This window comes from Microtus pennsylvanicus, chromosome 12 (assembly GCF_037038515.1).
Source record: "Microtus pennsylvanicus isolate mMicPen1 chromosome 12, mMicPen1.hap1, whole genome shotgun sequence".
In the NCBI taxonomy this organism is placed as follows: Eukaryota; Metazoa; Chordata; class Mammalia; order Rodentia; family Cricetidae; genus Microtus; species Microtus pennsylvanicus.
The window spans coordinates 44,765,857-44,787,929 of NC_134590.1; the positions used below are offsets into that span (position 1 = coordinate 44,765,857).

The following is a 22,073-nucleotide window of genomic DNA, read 5'->3' on the forward strand; positions in this document are numbered from 1 at the left end:
AGGTATGGACTATATCTCATGGAGTAGGCCTTAAGTCCAATAAGAATGGGTTGGTTACTCCTATAACATTTGTGCCACTATTGTACCAGTGGGTATATCTCTCAGAGTTCATAGCTGGGTGAGACTGATGATTATTTGTGTATAGTACTTTCTAGCAATATGAAAGCTGGTCAGTAAGGGTCTAATACGAGCGTGAATGATTTCTCCTTAAACATTACTGTTTTTAATATACTTGATGGTCAAATAGGAAATCACAAAGGAAAATCAAACCTTTCTAATTGAATGAGATGATAACATATAAAAGTTTACTGGGATGAGGTAAAATTGACTCTGAGAGAAATCTTTAACAATAATGCTTGTTTTGAGAAGGAGAGGTACCATAAATAAGAGTAAAATAAACCCAAAGAAAGTATAAAGGTAAAAAGAATGAAAGAGCAGAAATGAGAGTCACTGAAACTGTAAAACAAGAAAAAACTTAACAGGACATCAGGACATAAAATTCATTCTTTCAAAGACGGCTAAAGTTAATAAATCCCCAGGCAGAATAATCAACAAAAGGAGGCAGAGCAGGGATGCACTGAGCCCTATCCCCAGGACCAACTCCAACAAGAGAACTGACTGATGCAAATTGTCCTCTGATCTCCACAAGCGTGTGTGTGTGTGTGTGTGTGTGTGAGAGAGAGAGAGAGAGAGAGAGAGAGAGAAAGAGAGAGAGAGAGAGAGAGAGAGAGAGAGAGAGAGAGAGGAGAGAGAGAGAGAGGGAGAGAGAGAGGGAGAGAGAGAGAGAGGGAGAGAGAGAGAGGGAGAGAGAGAGAGAGAGAAAGAGAGAGAGAGAGAGAGAGAGAGAGAGAGAGAGAGAGAGAGAGAGAGAGAGAGAGAGAGAGAGAGAATACATTGTTTTCTACCTATCTGCTGGGCTTTTTATACTTCCTCCTGTTGAAGAATTTTAAGAAACTAAAATCTAAATGAAGAATTCTTGTAGTGATTTAAAATGTGTACGTAGACTAGAAACAACTACCCACACTTTATTAGAAAACAACTACCCACACTTTATTTTCTAGCAATGAACTAAACACCTTCAACCCAATAAAGAAAAAGCCCAGTTATAGCCAACTTTTAATCTCCCAACAGTGAACAGAGGTCAGTGAGTGACCCTTTAAAGAGCTCAATACAAACTATTTTTGCCACATTCCTGTTTTACAGTCTCATTTAAGAATACAATACTTTTCAAAAGAGGCCACAAAAGAGTATCAATTCTGAATTATCAAAGGACAATAAAAAATATTGTTTCTTAAATAACACTTGAAACCTTTTTCACATCCAATGGGTATCAGAGAAATGCCTTCTATGTCTGTATCTTGTCTATTCTCACAGAACCTGGAAACAATTCCATAAGGTCATACTTCTCTTCACTTTTAAGATAAAGAAATCGAGATATCTTGATTTAAATATAAATATGAATTTATAGCTCACATAACTTTACCTGGATGCACAGCTTAACAGAAACAGAATTTGCAGCTGGGTTGTATTTATATCTACTAAGGCAGGCACTGGCTATAGATTTATGTATGAAGAAGACAAAAACCACACTTTGTTGCCATTAAGTCCTGAGGCCTTCAAGAGTTAGTGTCCTTTCTTCACACGAACCAACCTTAACAGTGTGTGAGGCTGCTTAGAGAGGACAGAGCAAAGCTCTCATCTAGATGAAAGTATTTAAAAGGAGACAGAGCCATTTACTGAGGTCAGAGCTAATCCACATATTCACCAATATTCGCCTACTACTCAAACTGAGATCAGCGAAGCAAATGCAAAGTTCTATAAGAGAAAACACAGGACAACTGCTGGGAGGGGTTTGGTCTCTTCCCTTTAGTGAAGCCAGCAAACTTTAACCATATAAAGGGCACAGTTGGGCTTTGATAACTCTAGTCCACACTGACTTGTACCACACTTCCCAGGCTCTAATTGTTTTCATTGTGAACTGAAATTAGGTAAATTTGGTGGTCCTTCTACAAGACACAGAACTCAATAGGATTCCAGTCATTCTTCTCAGCACATTGTTTTTTCCAGTGCTGGACCTAAACCCAGAGGCTCGTACATGCTGGACAAGTACTTTCCCACCGAGCTGCGTACCCAGCCCTCTACCAAGAACCCAATTGTTTCTTCTTTCGCAATACAGATGCACTTAATGACTGGTACTTTAGGGGGGAGAATTGTCGCTGTACAGTCTGTACTGTGGCTGTGAGTGCAGGCAAAGAGCAAGAGTGCTGTTTCCAGCTTCACCGTGGGAAAGCATTGTGAAGAGGCAGTGAGGCGATAAGAATACTCACGGCTGAGCTCCGATTTCTCTCAGGTGGTAAAAGAGTTGGGGAAGATAGGTTTGAAGAAGAGTTTCAAACAGCAGACAGAGCGACACAATACCCTGCATCCAACAATGAATCAAAAGAGAAATAGTTTAGTCTTTTAAATACGAACTATGGTAAAACATCATTCAAAAAGACAATGCATATTAATATGCTTTGTGAATCAAAACAAGAACACACCAATGGATCTTTGACACCAGATTTAACAGTAAATTTTTATGTTGTCATAAATATGCGTTGTTGACCTGCTAAGCAGTCTCTTTTTAAACACAACAGCCCCACCCCGCCATGGCTGGACCACTCAAGGCAAACATAAGCATTCTTTACAGAAAGCCTGCCACTTGTGAGCCACACAGCATCACTGAGGTCTAGCGAAAGTAGTTTTCTGTGTATGTGCTCCAGTTCCCAGGCATCTCCTGGTGCTTTTGCTCTCCCCGTCCCTCTTTCCCCATGTGTGTTTGTGCATCCAGCTCCCCCTTTTGGAAAACACTGCCTGCTTTTCTCACTTCTTTGAATCACACCAAGTTATCAAACAAAAAATATCTAATCATTATCGAACAAAAAATATAATTATTATCAAATAAAAAACCTAACCATCATCAAATAAAAATCCAATCATTATCAAATAAAAAACATAATCATTATCAAACAAAAATATCTGGTTACTAAGAATAAAAGTTTTGCTTGTTTTGTAAATTTACTTTTTAAAAAGGGGCATTATTTGTAAAGTAGAAGTAACCAATTTAAGCAAGTTATTTTGTTTTTTGTTTAAGTGTTTTTATTCCTTAGCAACTCTAAGTTTTTCTGGGACTCAGCAATCCTCAGGTTGCTCTTTGTAAGGAAGTTTTTACCCTCTTTTTGAGTTTCTAAACTGTCATGGTTTTAAATAGTTGCAGTCTGGCTATAATCCCGAACATGAGATGAGTGTCAGTCAATTCCCCAGAGAAAGAAGGAAAGGGGCAGGGCTAGAAGGTGTAGCTGGGTATTGTCCAGATTCTTTTTTCAAAACTCTGAGGGATAAAATGTGTATGTGAGTCTATATGAGCATGTTTCTGTGTGCTTGTTTGTATGCTTGTGTATGTATACATGTGTACACACACTGTGAGTGTGAATGTGTGTGTATGTATGCATGTGTATACACACTGTGAGTGTGAATGTGTGTGTATGTATGCATGTGTACACACTGTGAGTGTGAATGTGTGTGTATGTATACATGTGTATATACACTGTGAGTGTGAATGTGTGTGTATGTATACATGTGTATACACACTGTGAGTGTGAATGTGTGTGTATGTATGCATGTGTACACACACTGTGAGTGTGAATGTGTGTATGTATACATGTGTATACACACTGTGAGTGTGAATGTGTGTATGTATGCATGTGTACACACACTGTGAGTGTGAATGTGTGTATGTATACATGTGTATACACACTGTGAGTGTGAATGTGTGTGTATGTATACATGTGTACACACACTGTGAGTGTGAATGTGTGTGTATGTATACATGTGTATACACACTGTGAGTGTGAATGTGTGTATGTATACATGTGTACACACACTGTGAGTGTGAATGTGTGTGTATGTATGCATGTGTACACACACTGTGAGTGTGAATGTGTGTGTATGTATACATGTGTATACACACTGTGAGTGTGAATGTGTGTATGTATGCATGTGTACACACACTGTGAGTGTGAATGTGTGTATGTATACATGTGTATACACACTGTGAGTGTGAATGTGTGTATGTATGCATGTGTACACACACTGTGAGTGTGAATGTGTGTATGTATACATGTGTATACACACAGTGAGTGTGAATGTGTGTGTATGTATACATGTGTACACACACTGTGAGTGTGAATGTGTGTGTATGTATACATGTGTATACACACTGTGAGTGTGAATGTGTGTGTATGTATACATGTGTACACACACTGTGAGTGTGAATGTGTGTGTATGTATACATGTGTATATACACTGTGAGTGTGAATGTGTGTGTATGTATACATGTGTACACACACTGTGAGTGTGAATGTGTGTGTATGTATACATGTGTATACACACTGTGAGTGTGAATGTGTGTGTATGTATACATGTGTATACACACTGTGAGTGTGAATGTGTGTGTATGTATACATGTGTATACACACTGTGAGTGTGAATGTGTGTATGTATGCATGTGTACACACACTGTGAGTGTGAATGTGTGTGTGTGTATACATGTGTATACACACTGTGAGTGTGAATGTGTGTGTATGTATACATGTGTACACACACTGTGAGTGTGAATGTGTGTGTATGTATACATGTGTATACACACTGTGAGTGTGAATGTGTGTATGTATGCATGTGTACACACACTGTGAGTGTGAATGTGTGTGTATGTATACATGTGTATACACACTGTGAGTGTGAATGTGTGTATGTATGCATGTGTACACACACTGTGAGTGTGAATGTGTATGTATGTATGCATGTGTACACACACTGTGAGTGTGAATGTGTGTGTATGTATGCAAGTGTATACACACTGTGAGTGTGAATGTGTGTGTATGTATGCATGTGTATACACACTGTGAGTGTGAATGTGTGTATGTATGCATGTGTACACACACTGTGTGAATGTGTGTGTATGTATACATGTGTATACACACTGTGAGTGTGAATGTGTGTATGTATGCATGTGTACACACACTGTGAGTGTGAATGTGTGTGTATGTATACATGTGTATACACACTGTGAGTGTGAATGTGTATGTATGTATGCATGTGTACACACACTGTGAGTGTGAATGTGAGTCTATATGAGCATGTTTCTGTGTGCTTGTTTGTATGCTTGTGTATGTATACATGTGTACACACACGGTGAGTGTGAATGTGTGTGTATGTATGCATGTGTATACACACTGTGAGTGTGAATGTGTGTGTATGTATGCATGTGTACACACTGTGAGTGTGAATGTGTGTGTATGTATACATGTGTATATACACTGTGAGTGTGAATGTGTGTGTATGTATACATGTGTATACACACTGTGAGTGTGAATGTGTGTGTATGTATGCATGTGTATACACACTGTGAGTGTGAATGTGTGTGTATGTATACATGTGTATACACACTGTGAGTGTGAATGTGTGTGTATGTATACATGTGTATACACACTGTGAGTGTGAATGTGTGTATGTATGCATGTGTATACACACTGTGAGTGTGAATGTGTGTGTGTGTATACATGTGTATACACACTGTGAGTGTGAATGTGTGTGTATGTATACATGTGTATACACACTGTGAGTGTGAATGTGTGTGTATGTATACATGTGTATATACACTGTGAGTGTGAATGTGTATGTATGTATGCATGTGTACACACACTGTGAGTGTGAATGTGTGTGTATGTATGCAAGTGTATACACACTGTGAGTGTGAATGTGTGTGTATGTATACATGTGTATACACACTGTGAGTGTGAATGTGTGTATGTATGCATGTGTACACACACTGTGAGTGTGAATGTGTGTGTATGTATACATGTGTATACACACTGTGAGTGTGAATGTGTATGTATGTATGCATGTGTACACACACTGTGAGTGTGAATGTGAGTCTATATGAGCATGTTTCTGTGTGCTTGTTTGTATGCTTGTGTATGTATACATGTGTACACACACTGTGAGTGTGAATGTGTGTGTATGTATGCATGTGTATACACACTGTGAGTGTGAATGTGTGTGTATGTATGCATGTGTACACACTGTGAGTGTGAATGTGTGTGTATGTATACATGTGTATATACACTGTGAGTGTGAATGTGTGTGTATGTATACATGTGTATACACACTGTGAGTGTGAATGTGTGTGTATGTATGCATGTGTATACACACTGTGAGTGTGAATGTGTGTGTATGTATACATGTGTATACACACTGTGAGTGTGAATGTGTGTGTATGTATACATGTGTATACACACTGTGAGTGTGAATGTGTGTATGTATGCATGTGTATACACACTGTGAGTGTGAATGTGTGTGTGTGTATACATGTGTATACACACTGTGAGTGTGAATGTGTGTGTATGTATACATGTGTATACACACTGTGAGTGTGAATGTGTGTGTATATATACATGTGTATACACACTGTGAGTGTGAATGTGTGTATGTATACATGTGTATACACACTGTGAGTGTGAATGTGTGTGTATGTATGCATGTGTACACACACTGTGAATGTGAATGTGTGTATGTATACATGTGTACACACATTGTGAGTGTGAATGTGTGTGTATGTATGCATGTGTACACACACACTGTGAGTGTGAATGTGTGTATGTATACATGTGTACACACACTGTGAGTGTGAATGTGTGTGTATGTATGCATGTGTACACACACTGTGAGTGTGAATGTGTGTGTATGTATACATGTGTATACACACTGTGAGTGTGAATGTGTGTGTATGTATACATGTGTATACACACTGTGAGTGTGAATGTGTGTGTATGTATACATGTGTATACACACTGTGAGTGTGAATGTGTGTATGTATGCATGTGTACACACACTGTGAGTGTGAATGTGTGTGTGTGTATACATGTGTATACACACTGTGAGTGTGAATGTGTGTGTATGTATACATGTGTACACACACTGTGAGTGTGAATGTGTGTGTATGTATACATGTGTATACACACTGTGAGTGTGAATGTGTGTGTATTTATACATGTGTACACACACTGTGAGTGTGAATGTGTGTGTATGTATACATGTGTATACACAGTGAGTGTGAATGTGTATGTATGTATGCATGTGTACACACACTGTGAGTGTGAATGTGTGTGTATGTATACATGTGTATACACACTGTGAGTGTGAATGTGTGTGTATGTATACATGTGTATACACACTGTGAGTGTGAATGTGTGTGTATGTATACATGTGTATACACACTGTGAGTGTTAATGTGTGTGTATGTATGCATGTGTATACACACTGTGAGTGTTAATGTGTGTGTGTGGCTACAAGACTATGATCCTGCCAATGATATGAGAAAGGAGAACTATTAATAATCATTTTTCTGTTTATTCTAGGTTAAATAGAAATAGAAGATAACAACTAAACCCAATTCTCTTCAAGAGAGTCTCAAGATGATTTGTTAGCTTATCTGTGACATTCTAGAATTTTCTTAGTTGCCAGCTTTCACTGACAATGCAGGAGGGCAAACTGAAGACAAAGAAAGTGGAGCAGGGGCACACAGTTGGAAATGGAAGGATAAAACCCAGCTGTTCAATTTAGTAGAAAGAACAGTCTTCACTGGGCAGTTTGGCCATCCTGCCCTGCCTTCCAGCGACAGGTTCTTCCAGAGAGCTAGGTAAGCTACCCTCAGGAAGACCAAGACCACAGCGGGGAAAGCTGAAAGCAAAGTAAAGGCTGCCTTGGCCAGGGCTCATAGGCAAAAAAAGATAGGACAAAGAAGTAAAAAAATAAAACAAAAGACTTAACTGCTGTTAATATAGGAGCTGAATAAATACAAAGAAATTATGTAGCAAAATAACTGATCATTGGCCACAAGACAAATAATGCTCAATTTTCATTTGAAAAGATGAAGTGATAATAACTATAGCAATAATGAAAACAAGAAAGTGGCTATTTATATGCAGAGCGCCCATTCAGTTCTCACCTGCATGCTCTGCCCTGTAAACTTCCCACAGCAGCAGAGACGGCCTCATCAACCTCCCTTCTCAGACCCGGTGTCAACAAACGAGGGAGGCATCTTTGTAACAGATGAGAATCTAGACAGCCCATTTTTTTTTTAAACAAAGAAAGCTAAAAATCTAGTTAATAAGAGATGTTTTCCTCGCTACTCTGCAAAATATTTAAACATCACTTTCTTCTCTCTCATTGAGTCTAGAAATACATTATTTGAAACCATAAATTAATTTTTTTTGCTGTGTAATTTGAGCAGGAGACCACCCCATGGCACATCTTCAGGGAAAGAACAGTTTTAGAGTCTGAGTTGATCCAACTTATGAACTTACAGAAGGATGAGAGGAGATGGAGTGGAGTCTGAAGAAAAAGCGGACGTACATCTCACGGAATATCTGGTACAATTTGTACGGTTCATGATACAGAAAACACAGCGGTGCGACTGAAAGAGAAAGTAAGTGATAATACTGCATGACTAAAGCGGTTCGGTAAGTTCATGAAATGCAAAGCACAAAACAAGAGAGTATAGTGTCCACAACCACAGCAGAGTCTGCTGGTCATGCACAAATTGTGTTTTAATGTTGCAAGTTCAAATAACTGTTAAATATCATACATGTACAGATTATAAATGGTTAGAATCCCAACCTATCATCTGGCTGAGATCGAAGTGATAAGCTATATAAGCAGACAGATGAATTAGCAGGGAAGCACCATTCGTTGCTTACCCCTTTGCTGAGACGGGTGTCATAGCCAGTGCTGGCCTTTACCCCGAGCTCCCTCTGCCCCTCAGCCTCCCAAGTAGAAGTTCCTCATTCTTCTTTTCAGTCATCATAACAACTTATTCATTAGAAGAATTGTTATCTGAGATTTGCAAATGGAGAAACTGAAGCACAAGAGCTGAGATATTTATCCAAGGCTACAACACAGACTTGTTTCAGTGTCTGTGTTTTTTATCAAAAAGTTATGTTACACCAGCTTTTTGTTCCTGTGTCCTTGGTGATTTTCAGAAATGAAGAGTCCACCCCATCGCACATCTTAAATGTGACACCTACACTTTTCTCTCTAAATCAGAGCTTCTACAAAATACGTAATTTCCTGCACCTTTGTTGTTAGCACATAGGTAGAAAATTTATCTGTGCATTGACTGTGTTTCTCAACCTTAGTAAATTCGTTTATTAATCCTCACAGATTATCTGATTATTCCTTTGGATTTTCTATGCACATAATCACGATATCTGATAAGAAGGGAAGTTTTATTTTCTTTCCATTATTTGCTTATTTATTCCCTTATTTATCTTGTTTTGCTTCATTGGCTATGGCCTTCAAAGGACTATACTAAACAAGCTGTACCAAGGGGGTATCTTTATCAGTTTAGAGACAAAACTTTTAATGTTGCTAAGTATAATATTTGCTATATATTCAGGTATTATTGACCAGAATAAAGGCATTCCCTCCTATTCTTAGATTTAGATAAGAGTTCTTATCATAAATATTTTGCTTATTAGTATAAATTATTCATAATGAATTTCATCATTGCATTTTTATCAAATTTACTACCAGTTACCCTTGTGACTTCTTTCTGCACTAAACAGTGGTAACTGCAGACGCTCACGGCTGCTCAGAAGGATGGAAACGAGTGACAGTTGACTGCCCAGCCATGAATCTGTTACCCCCCTCAAGTTTCTAGAAACATCATGGAAGAACGGGTAGAAAGAATGTAAAAGCGGAGGCGCAGGAAGCAGTGGGGAAGTAAAGATGATCACTGACTTCTTCACATCACAAGGTCATTGCATTCTTCAGTTTAGAGTGGCTATGCTTGCCTACATAAGATGCATATGATCAACATCTGATTGTAGAGTGGGGACCATCTCATCAGGTCCCGACCCTTCCTGAGGATTTATATTCATTTAATATAGAGTGGGAGACATAGTCCATTTTCTTTAGTGATGTAGCCAACCTGTAACATGCCCATACTTCTGTAAAGAACTCTTCAACAAAAAGAACAATGTGGAAGGATTAGCATTCCAGACCTCAAGGTACATTACAGAGCCACTGTAATATGAGCAATATGCTACTGGCACAAAAACAAACATGTAGCTGGAACGAGGAGATACTTCTCATTCTTCCATTTCATAGTTTAAGAACTCTCTGTTCAGATTCCTAGCCAATTTTTTAAAATATGTCTTTGGTTGTTTGTTTTTTGACTTTGCTTTTTAGTTCTTCATATAGTCTGGATATTAATCTTCTGTCAAATGTACTTTGGCAAAATTGTCTCCCATTCTGTTGACTTCCTCTTCACTTGATTGTGAAGTGATTGAAGAAAAGCAATTGAACAAAACATAAGACCCAAACACGAGTACACGTAACTACAGCCAGCTGATATTTGACAAAGATGCCAAACACACACACTGGATTAAACACAGCATCTTTAACAAATGATGCCAGGAAAACTGGCTGGTTACATGTAAAGAGCAGGAGTGAAGAGGCCCCAGTTGGTTATCCAATCCCAAGTGGTCAGTCCTAAAATCATATACATACAAATAACATTCTATAGACTGAGCAGGCTGTACTTATGTAACAACAATTAAAGAAAATAAGGTCAGGGCTGGAGAAATGGCTCAGAGGTTAAGAACACTGACTGTTCTTCCAGAGGTCCTGAGTTCAATTCCCAGCAACCACATGGTAGCTCACAGCCATCTATAATGAGATCTGGTGCCCTCTTCTGGCCTGTAGGCAGACATGGAAACTAACACTGTATACATAATAAACAAACAAACAAACAAATAAATATTTAAAAAAAAGAAAAGAAAAGAAGGTCACAAATTTGAAAAAGAGCAAGGTGTGTATCGGGGTGGTCATAGGAGGGACTGAAGGAAGGAGAAGAGTGAGGAAATGGTAGAATTGTATTTTAATTTAAAAAAATAAAAATGTGTATGCATGTTTGTGTGCATACATACAGATGTGTGCAAGTCCAGGCATGTGAGGCCCAGAGGTCAATGTTGCATGTCTTCCTTTATCACTTCCCACATCACTTGGTGGGTACAAAGTGATGTACATCAGCTATAGAGTGTACGAAGTGGCTAGTCTGGCTGGCCAGCAAGTTTCAAAGATCTTCCTGTCTCTCATCTCCCCCCAGCCCAGTGCCATCATGCCCAGCTGCTACATGGCTGCTGAGGGTCAGACCCTGACCACCGTCATACTTTGTGGCAGGCACTTTACTGACTGTGCCATCTCGCCAGTCCTCAAAAACTTTAATTTTGGAAGTTAAGTCAGTAAAACATAAGATAACTTCTCAGTATTTTTAATAATTCATATTGAAAATACAAATTTTGAATAATGTCTTCCTACTACAGGTTATATTAAATATTTTATGGTATCAGAGTCACTATGAGACAGAAGATGACCTTGACCTCCTCCTCCTCCTCCTCCCTCTACCCTGCGCGCTGAGATTATAGCTATGCACCACCATGTCTGTTTTGTCACCATTGTTTTTGTGGTGCTGGAGACTCCTGCATGCTAGGTAAGCTCTCTACCAAGTTACATCTCTCAGTCCCTGACATATCAAAGTGGCTTCCACTAACTTAAAATATTCCTCAGGCCAAAGACTCACTTCCATAACAAGTGCTAAATGACATTTTCTTTTGCATTTAGTTACTGTTAGTTAAGCACAGGTAGGGCAGTCATTCAGATATCCACAGTGGGATGTCAGAAAATGCTAATCATGGGGACCAACCTGACCACAGATTCTACAATGCTGACAAACAAGGTCACATTTTCCAGGAATTTGAGATAGTACTATGCAAATACATAAAACTGAATTTCTAAATATTAAGTTTAACAAAAACGTCTTGCTTATTTGTAGTGTTTACATATGGTAGGAATTGGGTTGGGCTCTATACTATTTTGGTAACCCCTGAGGGCAGTGGCTATTAAGTAAACAGGGAAACCAGTGGAATAATTTAGCATTCTTCTTTTTGATAAAGTGAACCGAAAAGTTGCGCAAATATTTTAATTGCTTGTGCACAAAGCCTCAGGGATGCGGCCTAAAGCACACTTTGCACTGAGACTGATGAATAACTCAGGGAAAGCTAGCATTTCATATGGCAAATTCTACTTTCTTTGTAGGGCATGAGAGGAACAAATTTCTTTCAGGGAGTTAATATCAGAAGTAGAGAAAACTTCATATACAGTACATTTTATATAGACATACAGTTGAAAAGCAGAGAAGTGTGCCCTTTTATTTCAAAACTAAAATTTGAAATGTATCAAAATACTTTGCTACTTATTGAAATAGCCCAAATTAAAACATTCCATACATTTAAAAATTATAATTCATGCTTTAATTGTAATATCAACTTAAGAAAAAGCAATGTGATACAAATGCATGTCATTAATAAAACTTCTAAATGAAGAATTAGAATTTCCAATTTTCAATGATTAAAGAAGAGGCCATGAATTTAAGAGAGAGAAGGAGGGGTATGGAAAGAGTTGGAAGGAGAGGGAGGGCACAAATGATGTAAATATTAGTATTCATGTATGAAATTCTTAAAATTATTTTATTAATAAAAATCTATAAGCTCCAATTGAAGATTTTATGAACTCTGAGATTAGCCATCATTCTAATGCAGAAATGAAAAATGAACTTGATTTCCACAAACATAAATAATACAAAAACTTCTACAAGGAATCAGTATTCAAGGCACCACAATATTTTGTTGAATTTCCTGAGAGAGCAACAAAGCAGCAAAGCATCTATCAATTACAAATACTATGTAAAAAGTAAGCATGATCTAAATTTTGATTTCATGCATATTTCCCTACTTGAGGGTAAAATGCGGGGAGTAGGAGGAGAGGAGGGAGTAGGAACTGGGACTGGTATGCAAAATGAGAAAAGATTGTTTTAAAATAAATAAATAAAATAAATTTAGTCATTAACTTTTAAAGCTACATGATAATTTTTAGAAGACTCACATGAGGGTTTGTCCAGAAATTTATGCAACTTGATTTTGAACCTACTAGAGTTAAATAATCTGGTTTTGTTTTATTTTTGAGATAGGGTTTCTCTGTGTATCCCTGGCTGTCCTGGAACTTGTTCTGCAGACTAGACTGGCCTTGAACTCAAGAGATCCGCCAGCCTCTGCCTCTGTTGGGTTAAAGGCATGCACCACCACCTGGTTAGAGTTAAGTATTTTTAATGAAAACAATTCATATATTTTGATCATGTTTTCCCCTCCCCAATTCTTTCCAGATTCTCCCAACCCTCCCCACTCAACTTTTATGCTCATTTTCTCACTGAGAAAAAACTAAATAAAACAACAACAGAAGCAAAAATCCCTCACAAGATCACAAAAACATATAAGCAAAAGACCAATAAGATGAAAAAAAAAAGACAAAAGGAGGAAAGCAAAGCAAAAGGCCCACAAAAATACTACTGAATTTCTTAGGAGTTGGTCTTAGGTGTTACTTGTAGATATGCGGCATACCCTGAAGTGTGGCTGGTAGCCAGTGACATTCCACTGGAGAAAAGTGATTTTCCCTTTGGTAGGTATCAATTGCAGATAGCTTCTTGATTACGGATAGAACCCCATGTCCACTTCCCCCTCTCAGTGCTGGGACCCCATCTGGTTTGAACTAGTGGAGGCCTTGAGTACGTCGCCACAGTCTCTGTGAGTTTATATATGCATCAGTTATTGGAGGCATCCATCACCTCTGGCTCCGACAATCACTCTGCCTCGCCTTATGCATGGACCCCTGAGCCTTGAGGTGAGGGGTTTTATGGAGACATCCTATTTAGGACTGAGTGTTCTAAGGTCTCGCACTCTCTGCACACTGTCCAGTTGTGGGTCTCTGTGTCAATTCACACCTACTACAAGAAGAACCTTCTCTGATGAGGGCTGAGCAAGGCACTGATCTATGGAGTATAGCAGTGTGTCATTAGGAGTTATTTTATTGCTATGTTTCTTTAACAGAATAAGGTAATAGATTTTCCTCTAGGCCCATGATCTATGCAGTCTCGGGTTCTTGACCACTTAATAAGTATCAAGTAAGGGTCCCATCTCATGGAGTGAGTCTTAAATCCAGTCAAAAAGTGGTTGTTTTCTCCCTACGGAAGAGGATCTGGAAAGAGTTTTAGAGTCAGAGGGATGGAGGACACCAAGAAAACAAGGCCCTCTAAATCAGAGTGAGAAAAGCTCAGAGGAACTCATAGATACTGAAGTAGTATAGTGGCATATTATTTGTATTTTAATAAATGAATCTTGTCTGAAGACCAGAGGCAATGCTAAAGTCACTTAGAGGTCAGACAATGGTGAAATTCACTTTTAATCCCACGATTTGTGAGACAGAGGCAGATGGATCTCTGTGAATTCAAAGCCACCCTGGGCTACGCAAGATCAATGCAGAAATAAACCCAGGTGGTGGTGGCTCACACCTTTAATCCCAGTACTAGAGGGAATAAAAAATGAGAAGAGAGAGAGGCTTAGACTGCTTAGTTTACGGTTGCCCAGCCTTGGTAGAGATAAGACTTCTCTAGTGGCTTAGTTTACGGTCGCCCAGCCTTGGTAGACATGAGACTTCTCTAGTGGCTTGGCTGCTTTTCTGGCTTTCGGGCAGAACCCCAATTTCTGTCTCTGCGTTTTTATTATTTGTGCTACAAAGTAGCATGCACAGGGCATACATGGGTCTTTACCAGGCACTCTGTGTATATATTATGGCTTCCAGTTTAGTGTTTTATGGATTCAATTCCTGAGTACAAGAACAACTGCATCTCAGATTCTTGTACCTTCTTGTTTCTTTTCTTTCTGTTGGTTTCCTTCCAACTTTAATGTGATAGTTTTCATTTTATTTTACTATATTTTAATGTTATCTCTTAGAAATCTGTTATTTTCTATTTTATTTTTTCAAAAAAAGAAAACAAACTTTTTACATTTTACATACCAATCCCAGTTCCCACTCCATCCCCTCCTCCCATTCCCTCCACCTACTTCCCTACACCACCCCCACAGCCACTCCTCAGAGAAGGTGAGACACATTGCTTTGGGAAAGGTCCAAGGCCCTTCCTACTATATCTAGGCTGAGCAAGATATCCATTTAAAGAGAACAGGTTCCCCAAAAGTCATCACAAGCAGTAGGGATAAATTCTGATGCCATTGCCAGTGGCCCTGCAGTCTGCCCCAGCCATGTAACTGTCATCCACATTCAGAGGGACTAGTTTGGACCTATACTGGTTTCTTTCCTGTCTAGCTGGAGTTGGTGAGCTCCCATTAGCTAGGGTAATCTGTTTCAGTGGGTGTCCCCATCATGGTCTTGATCTCTTTGCTCATATTCTCACTCATCCCACTCTTCAACTGGACTTTGGGAGCTCAGCCCAGTGCTCTGCTGTGGGACTCTGCCTCTGTGAAATCTATTATTTTCTAGTGAGAGACAGAAAGAGAGTGGATCTGGATAGAAAAGGGGGGGGTGAGGATGAACTTTGAGAAGAAGAGGGAGGGGAAACTGTAATCAAGATAAATTATGTGAGAAAATAATCTATTTTCATAAAAGGAAAAAAAAGAGTAATTGGTTTCCCCCATGACATTTGTGCCATTATTCCACCACTACAGGCAGGTTACTGTTATAGATCACAGGGCTTGTAGCTGTGTGACATTGATGGTGTGAAAGGTACCTTCCAATACAATAATGGTAGTCATTTCTATGTTTGATGATTTAATTAACTGTCTTCTTCAGGAATAGGGCCTTATCAGACCATAAAGAGCAACCAATAGCCTTAGCAATATTCTAGATGTTTGGGGGTTCCATGGAGCTCCTTTGGCCAATGAAGCAACAAGATGTAATTCATTCCTGCACTGGAGGGTTTACTTAGTGACACAAGATGTCTAGTTGGTACACTGTCTCCTCTATTATTTGGTGATTCCATTTATATTCCTTTTACATATCCATGGATATATATTATATAATTTAAAGTATATTAAATTTACATTTATATATTTATTATCTACTATAAATTGATTATAGCCAACATAAATATATTTATACATATAAATATATATGTTTGTACATTTCAGAAATCTTCTATAGTAGTAGGTATCTATATGGCTTTTCAAATGGCCTTTAATGTTTTTCCTCCGCATACTCCTATTTTAACCTTCTCTCCCATCTCCCTTCCTATTTAATCTTCCTATTCTAGTTTCCCTTTGACTCTTCATAACACTGTACTGGAGATTCTCTTTACCCTAGTCCCTAACCTCTGTGATTATTTAGATTGTAACATACATAAAAAAGGCTTAAAATCCAATATCCACATATAAGAGAAAATATACAATATTTGTCTTTTGGTGTCTAGGTTATTTCATGCAGGATGATTCTTCTACCTACAGCCATTTACCTATTAATTCCATAATTTGTTTTCTTAACAGCTGAATAATATCCCATGGTGTAAATATACCACATTTTCATTATCAGTTCATCAAAGAACATCAAGGCTGTTTCCAATTTTTGGCTATTATGAATGCAGTAGCAATGAACCTGGATGAGCAAGAATCTCTCTGCAGCAGGGTAGTCCTTTGGGCATAAACCCAAGAGTGGCATGGCTGAATTCTGGATAGATAGAACTCTACCAGCTTCTTGAGGAATCACCATACTTCAATTTCCATAGTGGTTGTACCAGTTCACACTCCCACCAGCATCTTCACCAGAATGAGCTATCATTTGTTTTATTGATCTTGGCCATTCTGGCTGGGAAGATTAAATCTCAAAGGAGTTTTGATTTGCATTTCTCTGATGCCTAAGCGAGTCGAACATTTAAGTGTTTCTCAGCCATTTGTGTTTCATCTTTTGAGAACTCTCTGCTTAGCTCTGTATCTCATATATAACTATATTCTTGATGTTCAGAATTTTTAGTTCTTCATATATTTTAGATGCTATCTCTCTATCAAATATATAATTGGTAAGGATCTTTCTGTACATCATACACCATTCTGTATGCTGCTTCTTTGCCATACAGAAGCATTTCAGCTTCGCGATGTCCTGTTGGTCTTAGTGATGATCTGTCTGTGTTCTGGTCAGATGTCCCTTCTGTGCCAGTGAGTTCAAGGCCATTCCATGTGTCAGATTGAGGGTATTTGGTCTGTGCTGAGGTCCTTGATCCATTTGGAGTTGAGTTTCGTGTAGGGTTGTGAGTATGGATCTGTTCTTCCTTCTGTGCAGCCATCCAGTCTCATGGGCACCATTTGTGCATTTTTTTACCTCATTGTCAAATACCAGCTATCCACGGGATGTGAACTTAGTCTGCGTCTTCAGTTTGATTCCATTAATCAGTGTGTCTGTTTTGTTCCAGTCCCATGCTGTTTTATTACTATGATAGAGCTAACTACCAGTGTGTTCTTATTCCATTAGATTAGATGGCAAAGCTCACAGCAGTTCACAGTGTGCTCTCATTCTCATCTGCTGAGAAATCATTACCTGAACAGTTACAATCTTTATTTTTAATTTTCTTAATTACACACATAAAAATTTGAATTTAATATTTATTATGTACACAGTACTTTAAGTTTTATGAATGGTGAAATACAAAGCATTATCATTATGTTCGAATTTCCAAAACATAACAAAAATGATGGCTGTATCAAGTCCAACTTACCATACATGGAAAATCCATGGAAGGGGATTACACCTGAAAAGTAAAGAGAGTATCAGTCACACACTTCTGCTTCATGCAGGAGTCACAGGATCAAAACTGCAAATAAAGATGTTTCTTCTTTCACTTTGTTTGAAAGGTCAGCAAGAGCGACTGTAGCCAACAACAGTTGTTTTAACACTCTCAGAAAATTTTAACTCTCTTAGACATTTTCAAACATATCCAAGACGGAGGAAGTAAGGAATTTACTATGAGGTGACTGTGGAAAACTACAGCTATGCCTCATCTTGGGCAGGAATTGGAGAGCGCTGGCGACCTGCCCATGTCTTGGTCTGTGTGTCCAGTTCCGGTTAGAATACAGCATTGGCCATGAACCTCCTTTACTGCAGTGAGGTTGTTCCCACTGAGTCAGAAATTAAGCACTATCCTTTGCTAACCATGACTCCTGTACTAACAAGGGGGCAAGTTACTATCATCCTCAAAAGCCCAGGCTTAAGCTTGAATTATAATAGCATTTGCATTAGTTTGGACTCTTATGGGCTTTTCAATGGGAAGAAATGTCCTATAAAGGAGATAGGGTTCACCATAATTTCTAAGGGGTAAAAAGGTTACCCCTTAGAAACATACCATACACCTTATAAATGTTGATAAAGCATTAAAAATATTGACAAGGCAGCACCCCCATACTCGCACTCCTAACGCCACATATACAGATTTGGGTCAGCCTGCTCCAATCTCTCTGGCTTCTACTTTCATTTTGCATTGCTTTGTATATTAACTTCTGCCACTCTGTATCTCTCAGCTGGATTCTTTCCATGGAGCTGAGCTGGATAACCATCACAAGTGTCTTAGAGTCAGTTGATAACGCTCCTCCTTAAACAGTTCTATCCCCGCTTGCTAGGATCAGTGAGATTTTCAAGGCATTTCTTGTAATCTACATCACTTTATTTACAAATATTTAATCAGTTTTACTAATAATTCTATCCTGGAATGACTTAGGAGACATATTGACAGGGCTGTTTTATAAATTCATATGGTATAATCATCTGACAAAAATTTTATACAAAGTCTACATTGTTTGCAAAGAAAGACTCAAAGCCTAACTTTGTACACTAAACATCTTGCTGTGTTCTGTGGAAAATCGGAATTTGCACACCCTTGGTTCTAAACAGAGTACCTGTAATTTATATTACTGAATATCATATGGAGCATTAATCAGTTTATCAATGCACTCTATAAAAAAATCAAATTTATATTTATTTATTTTAAAGTATAGAAATGCTGTGTTCTTCTAACTTGTGAGGAGGCAAAAAAGAGTGCTACAAGGCCATCTAGACTAAGTTCTAGGAAATCCCAGATGGCTCTCAGTCAAAGCATGCCCAGCAATAGAAGACATTTCCAAGGCATCTTTGTGGGGAATAGTTTCTCATCTGGGTCAAACTCCAGCTACCTGCAACATCTAGCTCTTATTCCTAATTCTGACCATGATCACATGAAACATGTCTAATTTGCCTTCTGTTGTACAGGGAAATGTTCAGAAATATTTATTCTCACCCTAGCCCTGTTACAATTTGGTACCCACAGAGGCTCCATGAGGTTCTTGAACTATTCCTCAAAAGAAGTGGCCTGGCTCCCTGATTTATTCTCTCTCTCTTTTTTTTTTGTTTGGTTTTTCGAGACAGGGTTTCTCTGTAGCTTTGGAGCCTGTCCTGGGACTCCCTTTGTAGACCAGGCTGGCCTCGAATTCACAGAGATCCACCTGCCTCTGCCTCCGGAGTGCTGGGATTACAGGCGTGCGCCACCACCGCCCGGCTCCCTGATTTATTCTCATCTGAAAGTTCAGAACTAAAACTGTGGAGTGCTCTCCTCCCCACCCAGCCAAGATGGCGCATTTGGACAGTTGTTTCTGGACCTGGGTAGGGGCTGTGCTCTTCTTCTTGGTTCCATGTCTTCTTTGGTGACCACTCCAGTTGGAGGTAATTCTGGGTTTGCATTGTTATCTAATGTGTTTGCTGTTCTCCCTGATACATACTAGCTGTGCCCTCTTCTAGGACAACATAAAATGGTGAAGAAGAGAGGGTGAGGACAGCACTGTCACTAGAAAACACCTTCCATGTAGGCTCCATCTCATTACCACTGCCCTTTGTGGTCAGTGAAGAACATAATGAGATACCAACAGGCTTATGTGGTTACTCTTGCTTTGTCATTTAGGAGTTTTCTGTGTCTTTCAGTAAGTTTCTTAATTTATGAAAGCTTCAATTCCTTTATCCACAATCAGAGAACATGCTAGAACCTACTTTACATGAGGAAATGAGCCAAAGTCTGTGGCTCAGTCCTCATATGAGAGTTAAAATGCTTGGGTTTGTAATAAATGTATACTGTTGATATAAGCAGTCACAAAATGATGTCATGCTTCTTTGTTTAAAAAGAATTTAATAAACATGTTAAGATGGGAACACAGTTATTGTTTTGAGCTAGTATGCCAGTGCACCCGGAAGTTAGGCAGCATACGTAGCTCTTAGGTGTCACGTGCTCTAAGTCTCATTTCTGTCTCCGGTGTCTCACTTCACAGCACGTGGCTGATTTATAAGTTTAGTCTACTTTGGCTGTTTCTGTTGCTCATCAGGGTTCTCCTTATCTCTATTTTCTTAGCCACCCTATGTTTTGAAAACATTCTCACTTTTAACACCCAGCAGGCTTTACTTCCCCTGTACTAGAAGGCTGAAGTCACTGGCATGGCCTCAGACCTGTCTGTTGTTTGTACCTCACTTTTTCTCACTGGCATTCTCAGCAGGACGACATTTCCCTTTCCTCTCTCAGGTCACTAAATCCTGTTTCTTTAATGTCCCCAGCTGTTAGGAAGCTAATTTTACTCCAACGACTTGTTCATGTTTGATTTGTGAGCTGAGAAAGGCTTTTGTATTGTTAAGGATTATTTATAAAAACAAATAATATGGAGCAGAGAGACAGTGGCCAGAAAAACTGAAAATACTGACATCTGGCTGGTTTCAGAAAAAGTCTGCCAACCTTGTTTTGGAATCCTGTCCATCAATGATCCCCTTTTCCCTCTGTGCATGTCACTCATCAAACACTTGCTGAACTCTAGTTCATCTGGATGCTATTTTAAGGACTGCAACTGACCTTTTCTTAGGGAAAAATTGTAAGTTTCTATAGCACAGTGAAGAGGGATGAGGAGGTCAGAGGTGCAGAGGAAGCCACAGGGGCTGAACAGGTAAGCACCAGATTGGTGTGGGAGGTCCTACTGCATATGTGCTCCATTTATTGGTTAATGAATACAGGAGCTGCTTTCAGCCAATGGCTTAAGAGAATATAGCCAGGTTGGAAAAGATATATATAGAGAGAGTAGGCAGAGTCAGGGAGAAGCCATGTAGCTTCTGCCAGAGACAGACTTGCTGGAACCATGCCAGTAAGCCAGAGCCACATGGCAATACACAAATTAATAGAAATGAGTTAATTTAAGATATAAGAGTTAGCCAGAAATACGCTTAAGCTATTGGCCAAACAGTATCGCAAATAATATAGTTTCTGTGTGATTATTTTGGGTCTAAGTGGCAGGAATGAACCAACAGCCTCCCCCAACACTGGATGAAGGGCCCAAAGGCAGTCAACTGATGGCTGAGAGAAGGAGAAAAGCTCACTGCACACAGTATGAGGTGGATGGTGGTGGGCCTGCTCTTTACTTCTACTGTGGAGGCACAGAGGCAAGGGTGGGGTTCTAAGTTTTTGTATTTTTAGTTTCTGTGCACACCTTTCAAAGATTTTATACATGCATGCGCGTGCACGCGCACACACACACACACAAACCCATATATCTCCTTACACATCATCATCAAAAGTCCATTTTATTCCCCAGACATCCTTACATGATAAGGTTTATTTTCTGCCTATATGGCCCTAACTTCTGATTACCAAATCTCGGGTCTCTCTGCCTGTTGTGACTAAGTTAGATTCCAACAACTGAAGGCACCTTCTCAGCCTTGACCTTACCATGACAATGATAAGGCAGATAAGGCTGTTTCCCAAAACTTCAGTTTACATGTTTTGCTTCCTGTGATTCTTCTGACCATTCTTAATCTCAGCTTCCTTCCAAGACTCTGCCATATTTACTTTCCTTCTCTCTACCAGAATTCTCATTATTAATCTTTAATTGAAACTGTGAAATCCTATGATCTTACCTCTTTCTGGATGCTGCTTCTATAGATGCTCAGTATATCCCCCGACAAACAGGAAAGAAACCTTTAGGCTATCACTGCTTTCTGGTTCTCTTTGGGTTCTGGTACCTGCTATAGTATATTCTCTCCTTCTGGCCAGCTGTGCACTTGGCTACAAGCGCAACATCGTTCTT

General features: G+C 39.1%; 1 protein-coding gene across 4 annotated transcripts in view; it reads right to left on the reverse strand.

Moving 5' to 3' along the window:
* Tbc1d19 (TBC1 domain family member 19) overlaps positions 1–22,073 on the reverse strand; it is a 118,944-nt gene that overhangs the window by 12,913 nt on the left and 83,958 nt on the right. For all 4 annotated transcript variants that reach the window (XM_075943526.1, XM_075943525.1, XM_075943528.1 and 1 more), the window contains 3 exons: positions 17,711–17,743; positions 8,406–8,515; positions 2,328–2,419 (listed from right to left, as the gene is read on the reverse strand). In XM_075943526.1, the coding sequence (XP_075799641.1) occupies positions 2,328–2,419; positions 8,406–8,515; positions 17,711–17,743 (235 nt within the window). The remainder of the gene's footprint in view (positions 1–2,327; positions 2,420–8,405; positions 8,516–17,710; positions 17,744–22,073) is intronic.